Source organism: Passer montanus, unplaced genomic scaffold (genome assembly GCF_014805655.1).
Source record: "Passer montanus isolate IOZ18808 unplaced genomic scaffold, ASM1480565v1 scaffold14, whole genome shotgun sequence".
Lineage (NCBI taxonomy): Eukaryota > Metazoa > Chordata > Aves > Passeriformes > Passeridae > Passer > Passer montanus.
Window position 1 is genome coordinate 2,341,235 of NW_024360941.1, and position 18,600 is coordinate 2,359,834.

Consider the following 18,600-nt stretch of genomic DNA (forward strand, 5'->3'; position numbering starts at 1 on the left):
TGCCTTCAGTGGCATACAGTTCCCTACCTACTTGTCATGTTAACAGTGATAGCTTGGTCTTAGACACTGCCTAGTTAATTTCTATGTACTAAAGATTTAAATAAAGATTTGTATCCTAAAATCCAATGAAAACATTGAGGCTATTACTAAAATATACTTTATTAATAGAAAATATTTTCCCTCTATCATCAATAAACATATAGATAGCATCTATACAGATATTTGTATATTCTTATACATTAATGTACATTTTTTTATATTTCTCAGCTCTAATTCTTCTATGACTGTGTTATGCTGCAACATGTGCAAATTTTTACAATATAACATTAAATGAAGCCCCCCAAATTTTATTATAAAAGTTAAACATGTCAACTGTTTTCCCTTGTCTACAGACTTCAGCATCCTTTCCTAATTGAGAAGTTGTGAATTTGTGAGCTTCTCCTCATTCCTCTGAAAGATGGCACCCACATCTTCTCACTTCTGTCTTCTGTCAAAACCTTCTATCCAGTTATAGAAAGGCTTAAAGTCAGTGAGGATGCAGCATTCAGTTCAGGAACAGGAACCTGACAAACTCTATTTGATCTCTGCCACTAATCCTACCACACTTTTCATTTCCACCCCTCAAGTCAGCATTGGGACCCTCCTTGCTTCCTCTGGCGGGACACTGCAAAAATAAAGATCCAGATGATCCCTTTCTCACAGGCTGCCTTGTCTCAGACTCTTCAGGTCTGTTGTACAATAAACTCTGCTGCCTGCTACAAATTTCATCCTCCCGTGATACTATAGCTGGAGTTTCTTAACAGACTGAACTCAAATTCCAGGCTCCAAGTGCTAAAAACCCAGAGCACCAATGATGCATGACACCACCCCAATCTGAAGGCCTGAAGTAATTTAGTATTTTCTCATAAAATCCAGACGTGCCACTTTTGAATTGGCAATTCTTTTGCATTCTGCCAGGGCTGCAGTTCGTCATCTCTCCTGCTGCTGTCTGTAATTTTACTACCTCTTACGTGGGCCACTGAAGCTGCTCTGGCTGGGCATCTTCTCAGCTTCTTCAAAGTTTCTGCTGGCAGTAGATTCTCTTTTCTCCACTACTGCTGGAAAAATGTCTGGCCTGCCATGAGGGAACAGCCAACAGCCAGTAACAGACCTGGAGCTTATGAAAACCCTGTATTCACCTATCTGCAATATATATTTTCTCTGTATCTTGTATATTACTGTATGAAAATGACATCCTGCTTCCATACTCCTTAGCCTTTTGTTATCTACCACCACAAGAGAGCCAACATCTCCTTACCATCATCCTTATCCTACAGCCTCCTCATATAATTTCTTCAAGAATTAATTCATTAAGAGTGTAGTCTAATAACCTAAAAATAACCATTCTACTACTTATTGGGTGAAAAAAATTGCCAGAGTCCAGATTTATGTATCCTAGATATAAGTTTTCACCAAAAAGGTATGCCATAATATGGAATTTAGCAAAACTAATTGAAATGTGGAATTAGAAAAATTATTACATTTTATAAAGCAATGCAAATGAGTAACAGGTTTATTTAAACTGCAGATATAAAATAAACTAAAAATAAATAATTTAACACCTATAATGGATTCAGTGAAAATCAGCTGGTAACAAAAGTGCTACTAGCTATTGACAGAACTTTGTAAACTATCTGTTCTACGGGAAGGCAATAAACTGCTTAGTAATTACTAGAATATGTGACTTTGCCAGGTGGTCTCCAGGGAGGACTCATTTCATTCCCATGGACAGCCTGCAACTTCTTTTGGTACTTCTCAAGCTGTTCTGTCCTCATTTTGTTTTCCTGAGAATAAAAAGATGTGTGAAAAAAGAAGCCCAAAAACAAAACCACCCTCCTGCCCCTCAACAACAATTCTACTAACAGGAAAGTTACATTATTATTATCCCTTTCTTGTGTAAAATGAAAAGAAAACATGCAATATAAATTTGCCTTTTGGAGCTTGGCACATCCCTTTTAGAGTTTCAGTCACAGACACTGCACAATGCAACACAAGAGGCAGCACATTGGGTGTCACTTACAATTAGGGTGATTGTCTCAAGGATGGGCTGGGTTTGTGCACTGTCTAAACAAAGAGCCCAACAGAAGGCCTACTGGATTTGTCCTTACTGGCCTATTGGTCTTGCATGTAATTAGTCTCATATTAATTGCTTCTTGTCTTTAAGAGGATACCTAAATCACAATGCAAAATATATTGTTCTCATATAATGAGAACACTGATGCATCATTGTAACTTTCTGCACTTATTAAATCACACTTGCCATGTACTAGAACAAATTGGTAATTAATTTAATTTTAAACAAAGATCTATCTAACTTATGTTACAAGCACTGCAAGGTTCTAATTCTATTTTCTATTGTTTCAAACAGCAATGGGGCAATTAGGATGATGAGGGTTGCAAGACACTTTCAACACTCTTTTTGTGTCTCATTAACTAATGATTTTCAAGAGACCTGCCATTCAAAAATTAAGTTGCAATTATTTATAATTATTTTTGAATTTCTAATCAGTTCTATTCTACGTAAGCATTCTTCTCTGCAAAGATGACTGCCATTTCACCCTCAAGGGGACCAGCATTTAAAGGTGCATCTGCATTAGCAGTTTAGTACACTGGCGAGCACCCTGTGGGTGCAAGTTTTCCTTGCAGGCTTGTGGTGCATACGGGTGCACATTTCTTACTGAATTAAAAGTAGTTTTGTTCTTGGTAGAACCAAGGTTGGCCATACAGACCACAGCACAATTTACAGTGTCCCCCGTGATGGGTGGATAAGAAGTCCTTGAGCAGCTGCCCTTCTCACACATGAACAGTACATGCATTCCTAAGACCAACAACAGGCAAACACAACCCTGGTAGTAAAGATGCAATGTGGATATGCCCACTCAAAACCATCATCAGCTGTGCCACATCCAGCCCTGGTTCCTTCATCATTTGCAGCCCATCAGCCAGCACTGTGAAGCACCCATAGTTTAGTATTTTCACATGTATGATCTGCACTGCAGTGGAAGTACTGCTTCTTGAGGACAGCTGTAAGATAACTGGAACTGTCATATAACCCATGATCCTCTTGCTCTGATGGACACCATGTATCCACAAATTCCCAGGATGCTGGCAGTGTTTGGCTGTTACTCATGTGAGCAGGGCAATAGTGAGGTAACTGTGGCTGAGGGAGTAGACTGAAAAGGGCTGTGGAAGCGTTACTGTAAGAAAGAGAGCTTGAGTGAAGTTTTCTCCTGTTTTACACATACATGTGTCCAAACATTGTAGAAAGCAAAGCAACACACTGAAATATCAACCCTATCAATATGATTTTAATCTGTGACCTTCAGCTCTTTGTCAACATAAACCTGAAGATCCAATTCAGCTAGGAACATCTGGTCTGGCTAAACAAACACACAATAATTTCATGTCATTACTAATAAGGCTGATTAAAAGCAAGGCAAGGTTTGCATGGAAAAGGAAGGCCCTTTCCTAAAATAAGCAATATAAAAGTTCATCACAGTCTAATAAAAATATTATCTCTCTGTAAAAACTGTATCTTTCTGATCAAATGGAGTAATTGAAACAAACTAGGCTTGCAGCACTGTGACATTCTGACTCTTCTCATCCCTCACTGTTGCCTTCTTTCTCCTTCCACAGAGATGTCATCAGATGAACACAACTAGTGGCTTTGGGTCTAGAACAAATTAAAGATATTCTAGAATTCTTCAAGGGAACTGTTTAGTAACCTAAGAGAAAGTAGTCTGCATTGTAAGTGATATTTTTCAAAAAAAGATATGTGAAGCAGTACAGATGAGCTTGGGAAGAATACACTCTCTTGGAATACATATATGATACCTGCTCCTGTATCTATAGTCATAGAATTATATTGTACAAAGATACGTATACCATCAGGACAGGTAAGTGAAAACTCATTAAAAGTAACACTTATTGCAGCAGTACTGCAAGCATTAGAGACATTGCACGCTACAAAGAAATGTGCATATTTTATGTTTATCAAGCACTCTCTACTGAATAGATGTTACACAACAGACACAAGTATGAAAAACCACAACCAAAAATAAAGTATGCACCCACCCAAGAAAGGAACAAAAGCTGCTTTGGATTTTTTAACTGTGCTTCAGTTTTGAATGTTTGGGTTTGAGATCCAATTTGCATTAATGAATCCCAGGCAAGGAAAGAGTCTTAAGTTAATTTAACTGTTTTTAAAAGATTAAATTCAAAGTGAAGTTCTACTGGAATCCTCCCTGTCCTCAACACACACAAAGTTTTTATATTCTTGTGGTAACTACAGTGCAAATTCTCACAAGACATAACTGATAGAAATATTCAATAGAATAATAAACAAGATGGCATTTGCACTAATTGATCTAGAGTAACAGAAACAGTGAAAGGCTACATCAATAACTGTACCTTACACAGATCAAGTCAACTGCATGGCATGATTTCTGTGGAACTTTCCTCCTCAACAGCCTAGCAAGATGAATATATTTTTCATTTATGAAATTCTGGGAAGAGCACATTCATTAGCAGTACGACAGCCACATAGAAATTGAATTTTAGATATTACAGAAGACTGACAACATTTAAGAGGAGTAACAATAGCAGTCTTATTTCTAACCTACTGCAATGACAGGCCATGAAAATTGCAATTTAGAAAGAATTTTCAGAGAGATCTCACGAAATTAATGAATACATAAAACTGACAACCCACTTCAGCTATTTCTAACCCCGAAAAGTAACAAATCCATGGGACTTATCCAGTATATCCTTTCTTGATGTTTTTAAACAGCTTTAGAATGCCAAAAATAGATATTGCACATGCTGAAATTCAAGGTAAAATGTCAAACAACTTCTAAGGCTTTCAACATTACTATGTTGGTCTTTGAGAACTATTTGAGAGCAGCCTTACTTAGAAGCTCAAGGTAGGTTGATGTTTATCACAGAAAATGGACAACATTAACTTATCTAGAGATGATACTCACTTCTATCTACAGTAAAGAAGTATCAAGATTAGTATCGCAGAAATAATGGAAACTAAACTGATCTGTCATTATAAACTTTCTACGTGATTCTTGTCCTCATTCCACTCCTCACAACAGGTGCATGCCAATGACAAGGGTCAGACACTGGTATTATGCAGTAACTAAAAAACGATCATTTATCAATATAGATAGGCTTGAAGAGTTCTTGGTGGGCAGCAAGAAGCAAATGATAGGAAGAAACAAAATAATCAGAAGCTTGAATTTCCAGGCAATACTAAAGCATCTCACCTCAAGATTATCCTTTTTATGCCAGTATTTTACAAGTATTAGTAGCCTTTTCCAGGGCATTTATTTCCAGGCTTAAAAAGTAATCTTCTCTATGCTCTTATGCTATCAAACATTCACACAATGACCTCTAAAAGCAGAAGTAACAGAATTTCCATTAACATAAAAGCAGAATGTTTCTTCTATTTTAGAAGAACTACAATTAGATTTTCATGTCTGTTTTATCCATGAATTATGGTCAACACCTTCTTCAGGAAAGCTAAGAATGAATGTACACGTTTCTTTCCACTGAATGTTAATGAAAAGGTTAGAGTACTTCCCACTGTATCACTTCTATTTTTTTCCCTTAAAAGTATTTTTTTTGTTGGAAGAATACTTCTAAAATGCTTCCAAATTCTGCCCTCAGATCTGATGCCTATCTACCTGCAGGTAGATGTCACCTCAGTTTCCTTGGTAATGCAATGACAACTTTATAGTGTTTTTCTCCTGCAGTTCACTAATGGTCTGTATCTTTTCTGTAAATGTACAAAGTGAGGCAATATTCTGGCCAAAAATTATAACAGAGCCATTTCCCAATATGCTTTCTCAAATAAAAGTGTGTAAGTTGCAAAAAGACAGCAGAAATTCTGAAAGTAAAAATGTGAAGACTGGACACGAGACACATCAGTCAACACTTGCACAGACACTGAAAATGGGGTCATGTTAGAGATACCTCTGCCAACCAGTTCAGTACTTATCCCATCCTATACTTGCTTATTTCTCATGTAGGCACATGTATGTCTAGTTAGATCTGGTCATTCCTCCAACTACTAAAATTTTCATTAATAATCCCACTGAAGAGATAACCTCAGGAATTCACACACAATTTGAATGGGAGAGTCTGTGCTAGGCAGCATCTTTCACTCCCAAGAAAAGGGGTAATTTTTTTATATTCATACAGAGCCCAGGACAGCAAGGAAGTCAAATGTACAATGAGAAGTAACATTCTTGCTTTGGTACAACTAAGCTGATTAGGATAGTCTCAGTGAGCAGAGCATTAGTTACTGCTCAAAGCACAGTACTCCCTACCTTGGCAATCAGAAATATTGACAAAGCAAGAAATAACCTAAGATCAGACATTAATCATTTGCTAAACTGAGCTGAAAATCTCTTGACAATGGGGACCAGAAAAAAACCTTCTTATCAGTGATTACAGAAATGAGAGGTATTTCAACAGGGGACTAGGTCAAACATCTTAAAAGATCTAAACTTAAGACTAAATATGTTTGGAAGCAGAGAGAAGGGAAAACATGCAGGCTCTCCCTGTTTCATGCAATTGTGTATTTCAGGGTTAGCCAAGTAAAGGATGATTATTCTCTCTAAGTCCTCTCCAAACCAATCCCACACCTGTACAGCTGCCCGACTCAGTTTTCATCTATATGCCTCTTCCTCCTAACAACAGAGAAGAAAAAGAAAAGAAAAGAAAAGAAAAGAAATTTAAGCTATTGACACTAAAGAAGAATTCCTCTAAGGACCATAATCCAGCTGGGTTGCAAGATCCCATTCTTAAAAATGGCAACATAGACCATATGTTCAAGGCATGCCAGAAATCACATAGAAGAGAGACAACAGAATAAACACTTTCTAACTAAAAAAACCTTGACAATCAGTATGAAGGAAGACTGTGTCACAGGGTGGCGAATTAAAACAGGTTCTTCTTTAACTGGCAAGTCACATACCTTAAAGAAAACAACATGCTAAGAATATTAGTGATCTCTCTTGTAGTTTGTCTTTCTGCAGCAAGGAAAAATAACCTGCCTTATTGTTGGGACTACTGCACTGGATTAATTTCCTGCTTTACAACAGGGACACTGCTGTGAGAAAAATATAATTGGGAGCATCAGAGTTCCATCCTTTCTTGCAAATGGAAATCATCTTGAACCTCATTACAAGTGCTTTTATCAATTGTGAGCTCTCCAAGTCTCCATTTTCAATGCTTCCTTGAATGTACATGCACTGACTGTTGCAGCTGGCAATGCTGTTTGACTGCAGGTTTTGTGCTCTGGCTAATTGGCCCTTCAGAGATGGTTGCTCCTGATATGGAATAGCAAAAAACTAAGCCTGATGAAAATTGAAAACTCTATGACATGTAGGTAGGGAGAATATATTTTCCATGTATGCCCGATATCAAGTGCACTGTACTTCAGCAACATTTTGCTCACATTCAAGGGGGACAAGCGATGTAATGTTGCCACCGTCTGGCCTCTCTCATAACAGCACAACACCCCACGAGTATTGCAATACTCAAGTGCTCACACATCAAATGTTTTGGCTTTGACAAAAGGCAAAAAGAACCCCCAAATCCAACACACATACCAGCCATTTTTCATACTCCTCCATAGCCTTTTCACTTTTTTCTTCCTTCTTTGCCTGTTGCATTTCTCGCTTTCTTTTCTCTAGGAACTTTTCTACTTTCTTCTTTTTTATATATTCTTCCTTCTTTTCATTCCTGCATAGTAAGAGGGAAGAGCAAGAGGTCATTGTATACAGACCAAAAGCTGCATCTGTGACCAATTAAGCAAATTGAGTCAAAATATGTATTTAACACTTAAAATAAAAGATTAAGAATATGTATTTAAAATCTTCCATGTCCATTTTTATACGTCACCAAGGTATAAATCAATCTACTACTCCATCTATTATGGCATCACCTTTTCTGTACTTTTTTCTCCCTTATTTAATATAACAAAAACCAAAACATTCTGAACTTCTGTAGGTAAATGTAAGTTGTGCATTGTCTGTGAAAATTCTTGGCTTGTAAAACTAATATAGAGTATCTCCAGCAGATACATCTCACTTCCTTCTTTCTACATCTGCATTCCTACATTGTATTCCATGAAACTTTAAAGATATACCTTCCTTCCTATGGCTTAGTAATGAAGCATAAGAATAAACATACTACTACTCAATGAATTTTATCACTTGCATTATCTCTGCCTGGGCTTAGTCAATATCCTCTTGGGGAGGAAAGCAACTAAATTAATAAACAGAAGGGAACTGCACAGCTGGTTTGCACTGTTAGACTTTGTCTCCTTTGTGAATGAAGAGTCTGATCCCAAGCATTCCATTTTCTTCCCATTACAAGCACATCAAGTATTCACAGAAGACCTATCACATTTTTAAGCAAGGATTTTGGAAGCTATGATATAGCAAACATAGTGGAGAAGTACCATTTTTCAACTGCTGATACACTGACTCTCTTCTTCTCTGCAACTAGGTCTTCTTCTATCTTCTTCCTCACTTTTTCAGACTGTTTTTCCTTCCTGCTTTGCTCTCTTAAATATTCCACTTTTCTTTCTTTCCATTTTTTGAATGCCTAAAGACAACCACAGACACATGAAAAAACTTACCTCACCTTTCTGTAAATACTCCACTAGTCTAATCTGCATTATTATTTTTTGTAATTTCTGCACATTCTAATTTCAGAGTATTTGCTTGCAGAATTGCTCAGAAGTGGGTATCACTATACCTAAAAAGAATCTTATTTTTCCAGTAGGTAATAGTTAATTGCTAATGTATTTGTATGAAGTTTATTTTATGCTCAGTTAATAGACTCCAAATATAGCATCCTGTTTGTCTGCAAGTATATACATTACATATTTCTTACAGAACAAAACCTAATACAAGATTTCTTAAAAAACTAAGCATGTCTAGATTAAAGATTCTAGTTCATTTCTATCTCCTTCTGGATTAATCAAAAATATTTTTACCATCTCTTGAACCACATTCAAATACACACTTAGGTACATATTTCACATCACCGCTTGTGCTGCTTCTGTTTTTTCTTTATTCTGTTCTGCTGGTTTCTTTTCCTCAAGTTCTTCAAGCTTTTTTTTTTCATTTAACTTCCTTGCTTCTTTATCTTTCTTTTTTTTCCAGGCTTCGTAACATGCAACTGATTCTTCTCTTTTAAGTGCTTCTTTCTAGATTGGAAATAAAAGTCTACATTTGAATCAATTTCAATAATAAGCTTTAAACTTATTGCTAAATGGAGCAATAAAGAAACAGATATTGATTTGCTGACAACATTGCAAGTATTACAATTAAATTTTAAGCATATATAGAGCTATTTTCTATGCCCATTTTTAATTTACTTAAATGAGACTAACTGCCCCCACAAAATATGTGTAGAAGGATATGAAATGCACGTTAAGTGCTTAGAAGTGAAACATATTAAATAGTTAAAAAGCCAAATCAAAGAATGTTCATGATACTATTCAAGCCAGAGCCTTGTCTAGGTAAGGGTCTCTTGAGGCAAGGAGTGAATACATGTTCTCAAGCACAAAACAAAACTTAGCACCTTCAGAGCTGAGCATCCCAAGGTCTTTGTAAATTAACTCGAAAATTAACCTAGGAAGTACATTTCTAGCACACCTTATGTAAATGTGTAGGGAAGCATTGGATGGACAGTGCTTACCACAACCCTAACAAGAAGAACTTGCCATTCCTTGATTCACATCACCTTGTGCTATTTGGAGAAAACCAGATACCTTACAACAGCAGAGGAATGCACTTAGGCAGGAAGAACACTTCAAAGAGTCATAGCTGGTCAACTTCTTTTTAAACAACAATGTAAACAAACCTTTTCAGTATTGCTCCTTAGAATTTCAGCTTTTTCCTTTTCACTTCTCTTTAATTCCAGTAGAAGGAGCTTTTTCTTTTCCAACCAGTTCTGTAAGAATCGTTAAAATATTTTTAAAGTCCTTTTAAGGTATAAGAACAGCACAAATATAATGACCACCAATATTACTCTCAGTTTTTCCATATGCTAGTTAAATAAGCATCCCATGTAGAAAACTAAGATGTCATCACATGAACATTTTGACCAAAAAAATTTAAGGTTCTAAAATCACAGCTACAAAATCTTAAAAAGCTCAAAGATCTTTTAAAAAGCATCTTCCTACAAACACCAACAAAAATGTCAGCATTTATCAAAATTAAATAGAGAAATGTAATGAAGGTTCATATTACCTGATATATAGGAATATTATTTACATTTGTTGTCTCTCTTGAAAATACATACAATTAAAGAGAATAAAATCCTGCTGGAAAAAGTGAGACTTCAGGCAGCCATAAAAGGTTATGAGCCATCTGCAGAATCAGGCTTAAATTTTAAAGAATTAACTGTATATATGGTATACAGCTCAAAGATAATAGTGTCCTAAATGAAGACTATTCTTCAAAAACTGTGGAGACAATATAAATATGGATTTGAGGGTCTAAAATTTGTTTTAGGACCATAACAAGTATTAAAAACACATACCAATATAAACGGTGCCTGTTAATGAGAGTTGTTCTCAAACAGATTAGCAAAAACTTGTTTAAACCCAGAAAATAATTATGAAATTCTACAAGAAATTTACATATGTTATTCTTCTGGAAAAAGTTCAGGATTTGTTATCACTTTTCCTGAATGCTATTTGAATAGAACATATCAGGGAAAAAAAACAAACAACTGTAAGTAGACATTTACTTATGTTAAGGATGAAGTAGAAATAATGGAAAATATGTGCCTGAAAATAGTCTGAAACAATAAATTATAAGCCACATAAAAACATTATGTCCCTTTCACTGAACTTTTTGTTCATAATATGAGCAAAAGGCATAGCAAACAGAATAAAAATATTTCTATACCTGTAAGCCAATAAAAGAAATATCGTAAAAAATATTGATTTCAAGAAAATATGAGATCTTGACCCCCGTATCAGGACATTTCTATGCAAAATTTTGTTTGTTTGTTCATTCATTTTAAAAATCTACCTGATAAACAGCTGCCCTTAAATCATCTACTTTGTTGAATTCTGGACTTTTCTTCTGCACGCATTTGTCCTCCAACACCTTCACTGATCCCAGATACTGAGATGAAACAGGTGAAGTTGATGGAACAGCTTTCCCCTTTCTCTTTAAATGCACAGAAGTTGTAGACCTAGGAAAATACCAGAACACAAACACATTAATGACCTTTCCTTTTACTGTAGCTCATACAGTATTATGAGCTGGGTATGAGTAGTGTTCCTCTTATTTCAGTGCATACCCAAAGTTACTGTGATTTTTTTTAATATGCACTTGACTGGGGACTGGGGAAAGGAAAAGGAGAAAAAACTTACCTCTTGTAAATTTACAAGTTACTTACACTTTCATCTAAGAAACAGCTTAGAGCCTGTAAAGACTCCAGTAACACACTCATCACACACACTGGCAAAGATCTGGGAGTCTGATCTGACCTAAACCTGAGCAAGGGTCATAACAACATGCCACATGCACTAAACTGTTTTCCACAGATGGTCAGATGTTGTCAGCAGCAAAGACAATTATGACAGGAAGTGAGAGGGGAGCAGCATTTTCGGGGCACTCACAGGCATCTTAAACAGCTCAGAACAATGTTTGTCAATCCTCTCTTACCTGTCAGATAAAGAAGCCTTTGGGTTTTGTAGAACTCTCTCCTTTGTTTCACTTAGTTTCTAAGAAACACAGAGGAAAATAAAGTTATAGAGTCTCTGAAGCAACAGATCAGGATGAAAACAGGTTTTTACAAGCTAACAAGGACACTGAGAACTGGATTCAGCCCTTATGAGTCACTTCCAAGTCAAGATATTCCATGGTCTCATGATGTTATAAAAACAGGCAAGAAAGAGACCCTAATAAAGAGAGGGTATAGTACAGGATAAGAAAGTAACGAGAGAAAACAACAACAAAAAAAACCCAAACCAAACCAAACCAAAACCAAACCAAACCAAACCAAAACAAAACAAAAAAAAAAACAACACCAAAACAAAGAAAGCCCCCAAACCCAACCAACCAACCAACCAACCAACCAACCAACCTTTCAGAATGCCTGTATCATTTTGGAATGGCAGCTAGGAATGTTCATTTGTATTATGCAAAAATACAGTCAACGGTTTAGAAATAATAAAAAGTAAAAAGAACACAGCTGGTTTTTCTATAAACACTCTTTTAAGTCTTTTGAATACTTAGCCTTAATAATTGCATGTAGCTGCATTCTTTTTAGGATACAGAATGGAGTGCTTTGCATCCTATCCATTATTCAGGTTGCACATGGATCCCATCCTCTGCCAACACACACTGCTCACTGCTATTCAGCTATCCTCACAACAGACATTTGACATTTTCACTTTGAGAAAGATACTTTCTTATGGCTGGAAAACACATTTCAATGCCTTTATCTGACTTCAATAATCTGTGGAAAAGGTATTCCTTACACCTTTCATAAAGCTATACAGAATTTATAAGAGCCTCTGCTCTAAGCCAGGCAGAAATTGTCAGCTATACACAGTGTTCTACACACTTAAGATACCAACGGTAACTTAAAAACACTCTCCATTGTGCTTCTAGGACACTGTTACAAACAATGGTAAACTGTGTATGAGCAATACCTTGACAGAGTTCTTGGATGTGTTTTTTGCCTCCCCGTGCTCAGATTGATCATTCACTGACACCTCCTGCATTGTATCAGCTATTTTTTGCTCTTCTGTTATTTTCATCATTCCATCTGAACTGTCAACAGAAGGGGATTTCCTACCATTGTCCTCCAGTTTCAAGTCACTGGTGCTGACAGTCTTCTGATCTTGATCTAAAGGGAGAAAAAAGATTGAGAGGACACATTAACAAGAACTTCATTGTATTTGAGTATTGTTTTTTCCGTACAAAATATAGTTCTAGAAAAACCACCCATTTATGAAAGTTGCTACTAAATTTTATATAGTATAATGTACTTTCTGTATGCCTCTTTGTAAGAACTATATACAAATAAGAGCAGTATTCACTTCTATTTTCATGTAAGACTGGAGTAGCAACTGAAGCTTGAACTAATGTTAGAGAATGTAAGAGCAAGGGAAAACATTCCATCTTTACAAGGCTCTAGTGCAGAAACCAAAAGCAAGAGTCACCGCAGTCACAGCAAGAGCTATTCTGACGTCTAGAAGACTTCTAATGAAGTATGCCAGTTAGCACTCTGGGTAACAAATACTGCTTTCATTGTGGAGTGTTCTTCAGGGGTGTGGGACACATGAGGGAATAACTGAAAAATTCCACAGTGGGGATTTAAAGAGAACATTACCTCAATCTCAATGTATGCCTAAATAGTGAATATGTTATTTATGAAACACATTATTATTAAGACTTAAGAAACATTTCCATCAGATTTCAGCTGTCAGTAAGTAATGCAGAGATCTAAATTTGTAAAACAATTCAGAGAGAAACCAAAAAACGCCTGAGTAAAACCAAATTAGAAATAATTTACAAATTTCTCAAGGAATTATTTAGAAAAATAGATTTTTTGGATAACAAATTAACTCCAAAATACCTGAAAAATGAACACCAATGTCCATAATCAAAGAAATTTACCCTAAATATACAGTGATGAAGATATGTTCAAGGTGACAAGAATTCTGAATTTACTGAATTTTAACCAATACTGCAGTGTGTTACTGCATTACTTTGATTCATATGAAGAAATGGAGTATTTCAGCTTCTTTTCTGCCAGTCTAAAACTACACAGGCACACCAACCAGGAAGAAGAGGTGTCTGCACATTCAAACACCTTTGATGGCACTTTGGTGCCATCATGTGGAAAGGAAAAATGAAGCTGATACCTTTAACCTTGCTCTACCAATTTCAAAGCTGCAATCTTCCAGCACAGGTGGTAACCAGCCATAAACGTATCTCAACATCAAACAGGACAAACTCCTCCTCCATAATTCCACAAAATAATTCCATAATTCCATAAAAAATGCTAAGTCTTTTCCAGCACAGGTGGTAACCAGCCATAAACGTATCTCAACATCAAACAGGACAAACTCCTCTCATATTAAGAATTCCATAAAAAAATACTAAGTCTGTTGACACATATAGATGATTAGCAGAATTCCAAATTCTGCATTGCATATTAAAAATGAATTAGCTATTCTTATACTGAAGCACTCAAGTTTGGGGGGGTTATGTGTTCGACTATACATCCAAACTGTGTCAGTGGATACTATGTGAATACAGCTTTCTGTGCCAGGCACACACTGAGGAGGCATCTTGGCAACCCCCTCACACCTTCCATGCACATGCACTGATGGAGAGCCGGACTTTAGGGACCTAAACAGCTGTTTTTCATCTTCTGAAAGGAAAAGGCAAACAGGAACCTCCTGCTTTTGGCCCACACTGATTCAGTTTACCCCCTGACATACAGAGATTGTGTATCTTTAGAACATGATCATTAACACAGAAAATAACCCAAATTAAAACACTTCAAAATACTGTAAAATGGCTAAGCAGCAACAACATTAAAATACTTTCTTTTCACCTTCACATTTCCTTTTTTATGCATCTGAGGAATTGCTTTTCATTGCTTTTCCTTTTGATTTTTTTTAATGTAGTTCGTTAATAGGTAAGTCATTACTTTCACTATTATCCTGCAGTATTTCTTCATTATTTTTTCTGTCATTATCCTCATTTTGACCTTCCAAACATCCTTCTTCGCCATCTTTTCTGTCATTCTGTATGTGCTCACCTTCTAAAACCATTATTCGCTGAAGCTTCTTTTCATGAAAGGATAAACTCAAGTCATCAGCAGCTTCCTTTTCCAAATCTACTGCTTTTTGTAAAGCATCATCATTCAAGACAGGACTCCCAGCAACAGATCTCCCAGTGCTTGTAGAACCTGAATTACTTTCTTTCCCAGTACCTGCAAAGAGCACATTACCAACTTTTATTCGATACAAGTGGGAAAAAATGCAATACAGAACCTGTATCTTCTATAACCTAACACTATTTTTTCTTGTACCACCCTCCTGATTTAAGTTTCTGAGCATTTCTCTTTCTGTGCCTCTGATCTCTGCAAAGCCACTAATCTACAGCCTTATTCTACTTCCTTTCCCGTCATCTATTTTCATGAATCAAATCCAAAGAAAAATATTCACTCATTAATTATTTTCTGCCATGCAATTTAAAGTCCTTCTGAAAAAAAAGTCTCAATGATATAGAAAGTGGAAGCAAGTCATCAACAACAAAGCTGAGCACATTTGGTATTGGGTATATATTGGTTGGGTATTTAGAACCCATCTTCCCTTCTCTTGGCTAGGGAGGAGAACTGGGGACTACAATGGTAGGGACAGTATAGACTGTGTGGTATAGCATGCTGGCACCTGCACTGATTTCATTGGGAATTCTGCTGCTAACTTTGCAGAGGAGGACAATGCTTCAGAAGTTGCTAAAAAATGAAATCTTAGAACACTAAATCATACTGACACATAAAGATTGTCTAGGATCTAGTAATGAGTTAGGAAAGGAAGAACACAAGGAAAAATATTTAATTTTGTTTTACTGTTTAACATGCCATCTTCATCACTTTCAAAGTCGTCTGGATATTCATCTTTTTCCTTGCTTGTTGCATAATCAGAAATTGCTTCCTGTAGCTCAGGCTGAAATGGCATCACAAATAATTTTTACAAAAAAGGGAGGATTCACTTGTTCAGCTTCAGCACTAATTCTCTCCTCCTGCATATACGCAAGTAAAACTGAACAACAGAGATAAGCCCAATTAATTGACAATTATTGGATCCATTCTATCTCCATTCCCCTAACATATCTGCATCAAAAAAAAAAAGTCCCCAAATCTCCATGTATTTATTTCTATTTCTTTATAAGAAACATATCCTGCAAATCCCTTTTCCATTTTTGGGCACTCATGATGCATCATCATGTGACACTCCTCCTCTTTTGTATATTTTGATCGGGAAAAGCACAAGAGGAGGGTCTGTGACAGCAGGTGCCGCACGACAGGAGCCTGAAGCGGGTGGCAGGTCCAAAGCAATGGAAGAACTTCACGTATTTTGAACCCTCTGCTGCAGGACATCACGGACACAATACATTTACAAGGTGCCGCACGACAGGAGCCTGAAGCAGGTGGCAGGTCCAAAGCAATGGAAGAACTTCACGTATTTTGAACTCTCTGCTGCAGGAATCAGGGACACAATACATTTACGGGATTCTGAGGGGCACTGGCCTTAATTACAGACTGTAAACACATCAGATGTGTTTGTAAACACAGAAATGCACCAGTATCTCCAGACTGCGGGCCCTGACCCACAAACCACCAGGAGCAGCGGCCCGTCAGGCGCCTCCCGAGGCTCCCGCTGGTGGCGGGGCTGCTGCTCCAGCCCGGCTGTCAGGGCCGGGCACCGGGCTGATCCCAGCCTCGGCACGGGGCGCAGCTCCCGGTGTCCTCACCGCGGGCAGCCTGCTTGCCTGCTTCCAATTCCTGAGCAACGCCGATTTTTGTGCCTGTGCTGCCGGTAACAGCGAATTAACGTGCTCCCAACGGCAGAAACCTGCTCGCGGGCCCCAGCGTCGCCTTTCCCCGGCTCCTGCCCTGCCCCGGCCGCCGCCGCTCACCTGCAGCGCGCAGCCGGCGGTGCCTCCCCCCGCCATGGCGGAGGTGTCTCGCTGCCGCCTCGCAGCGCCCGCGGCCGCCGAGAGCCCTGGCAAGGAGCCTCGGGAAAAATCCCCGGCGGAGAGCCCCGGGAAGGAGCTCCGGGCAAGAGCCGCGGGCCGAACCCGGCCGGTCCCGCCCGGTCTCCCGGCAACGGCCGCGCCGGCGAGCGCCTTCATCCGTCGGGAATCGCCTCACGGCGCGGCAGCGCCACTTCCTCAGCCGGGCCTCAGCCGCGCTGCCGGGATCTGTTAGCGATGGCCGTACTCTGCCAGGATTCATTACCGATGTCCCTATCCAGCGAATAACCCCGTTCCCATAAGGAGCGCATCCATACATCCATGACACTCGTACCAGGGCTGGCGCACGTTCCTCAGCCCCACTCCTGCAGTCAGATAATTGTCCAAAACCTTCCTACTTGGGCTGTGATCACTTTCCGAAAGAAATATATGCATTTTAGTGCTTTCTGCAATACAGATCTCATAGCACCTGTTAGTTTAAATCAGATTTTAGGCATGGAGAAATTACAGTGGCAGAGAAGTAAATCGCGTGGTGCTTACACCTCCTAATACTCCAATTTTTTTTCCCCAAAGAGTGGTTGTGTGATCCACCTGGCAAGCACCAGCCCCCCAGTGACCAGACACCTTGTCAAGAAGCACACATCCCTGCAGAGGCACCTAGAGGTGTCCTAGAGGGCATCTGGTGTCCTAGAGGTCATCTGGTGTCCTAGAGGGCATCTGGTGTCCTAGAGGTCATTCATCTGTCCCCTGTGTGGGCCACGATGAAGGCACCCAAATCCCAGGGTGCTCTGGGAACACCGACCCCGTGCATCAAAGGAAAGCTGTCCTCTTCAGGACCTTTACAGGTACAGACATTTCTGTTCTTCCTCCTGTTTAAATGCTTCTGATATCACCTTTCTAAAATAAGACTGGTGCTCCAGTTGTCTTAGTGATAACAAAGCACTTCTGACATGCTCTCTATATTGGTGTTATATTTATTTATATTAACGTTCCCCAAAATGCATTGCATTTTTGTAAGTTGTGCAGAAGAAAATCTCTCTGACAGAAACAGGGAGAGGATATGTGGGACAGAGCCCAGAGCCTTAGGACTTGTTTTCCTCTTGTTTATTTATGTAGAGTTAGATTTTAAAAGTAACGCAGTTATGCAAAGGCCACAATGCACCTGGGGGAAAAGAGGCCCTGAGTTCTAACAAGTAACCTTGGATTTAAACTAACAATTATTTGCCAGTGATTAATTGATATTTAGGTATCATCTGTAAGCAGCTGCTTTATTTGTTTATCTATATTTATTTATGGCCAAATAATGCTTGATCTGCTGACTAATCATGACATATATTGAGAGTTACACTTGATGCACACATTTTTTTGCTATATCTTCTTCACATGTGAAAGCCTTAAATTTGAATCTGTGCTATTCCATCTCTCTGTGAAGGTGAAAGGTGAAACTCAACATAGTTTTTAAAAGGAAGAAAGAAAAAATGTATATATTCTTTAATGAAGTTAGTGATTGCTGTTGAGGGCTAAATTATATATCCCCGTTACAAACCACTGAGATGCACATTTTATTAAATTCCAAAAGGTGGCAGCAAAATATTCTAAAATTGAACAATTAGTTCTTTTTTCCCAAATGTCCAGTTTATTCTAGTTTCTTTTATATTACTGGCAATGTTTATGGGTTTTTTTGAGAGAGACTGTATTAATTTAGGATTGCATACACTGCAGAGAAGGAAGATTTGGTTTAAATTATTGTGTTATTTACATGAGTCAGACAACGAGTCCTCATATCACCTGTATTATT

At 38.1% G+C, this 18,600-nt stretch overlaps 1 protein-coding gene across 5 annotated transcripts; it reads right to left on the bottom strand.

Annotated features, from left to right (window-relative positions):
* Nucleotides 1–203: 203 nt before the first annotated feature.
* MAP9 (microtubule associated protein 9) lies at nucleotides 204–17,014 on the bottom strand. 5 transcript variants are annotated; one of them, XM_039700294.1, is made up of 12 exons: nucleotides 16,746–17,014; nucleotides 15,676–15,772; nucleotides 14,863–15,036; nucleotides 12,740–12,936; nucleotides 11,748–11,806; nucleotides 11,106–11,271; nucleotides 9,928–10,017; nucleotides 9,107–9,268; nucleotides 8,516–8,661; nucleotides 7,662–7,794; nucleotides 1,712–1,823; nucleotides 204–1,114 (listed from the first exon to the last, which is right to left on the bottom strand). In XM_039700294.1, the coding sequence occupies exons 1-12, from the start codon at nucleotides 16,959–16,961 to the stop codon at nucleotides 1,092–1,094; spliced, it is 1,575 nt and encodes a 524-aa protein (XP_039556228.1). In that variant the 5' UTR covers nucleotides 16,962–17,014; the 3' UTR covers nucleotides 204–1,091. The 5 variants fall into 5 exon arrangements, 4 of the variants coding, with proteins under 4 accessions (XP_039556228.1, XP_039556229.1, XP_039556231.1 ...); XM_039700295.1 differs by having other exon boundaries at nucleotides 204–1,823; XR_005626624.1 differs by lacking the exon at nucleotides 204–1,114 and having other exon boundaries at nucleotides 1,713–1,823; nucleotides 6,944–7,794.
* Nucleotides 17,015–18,600: the final 1,586 nt, after the last annotated feature.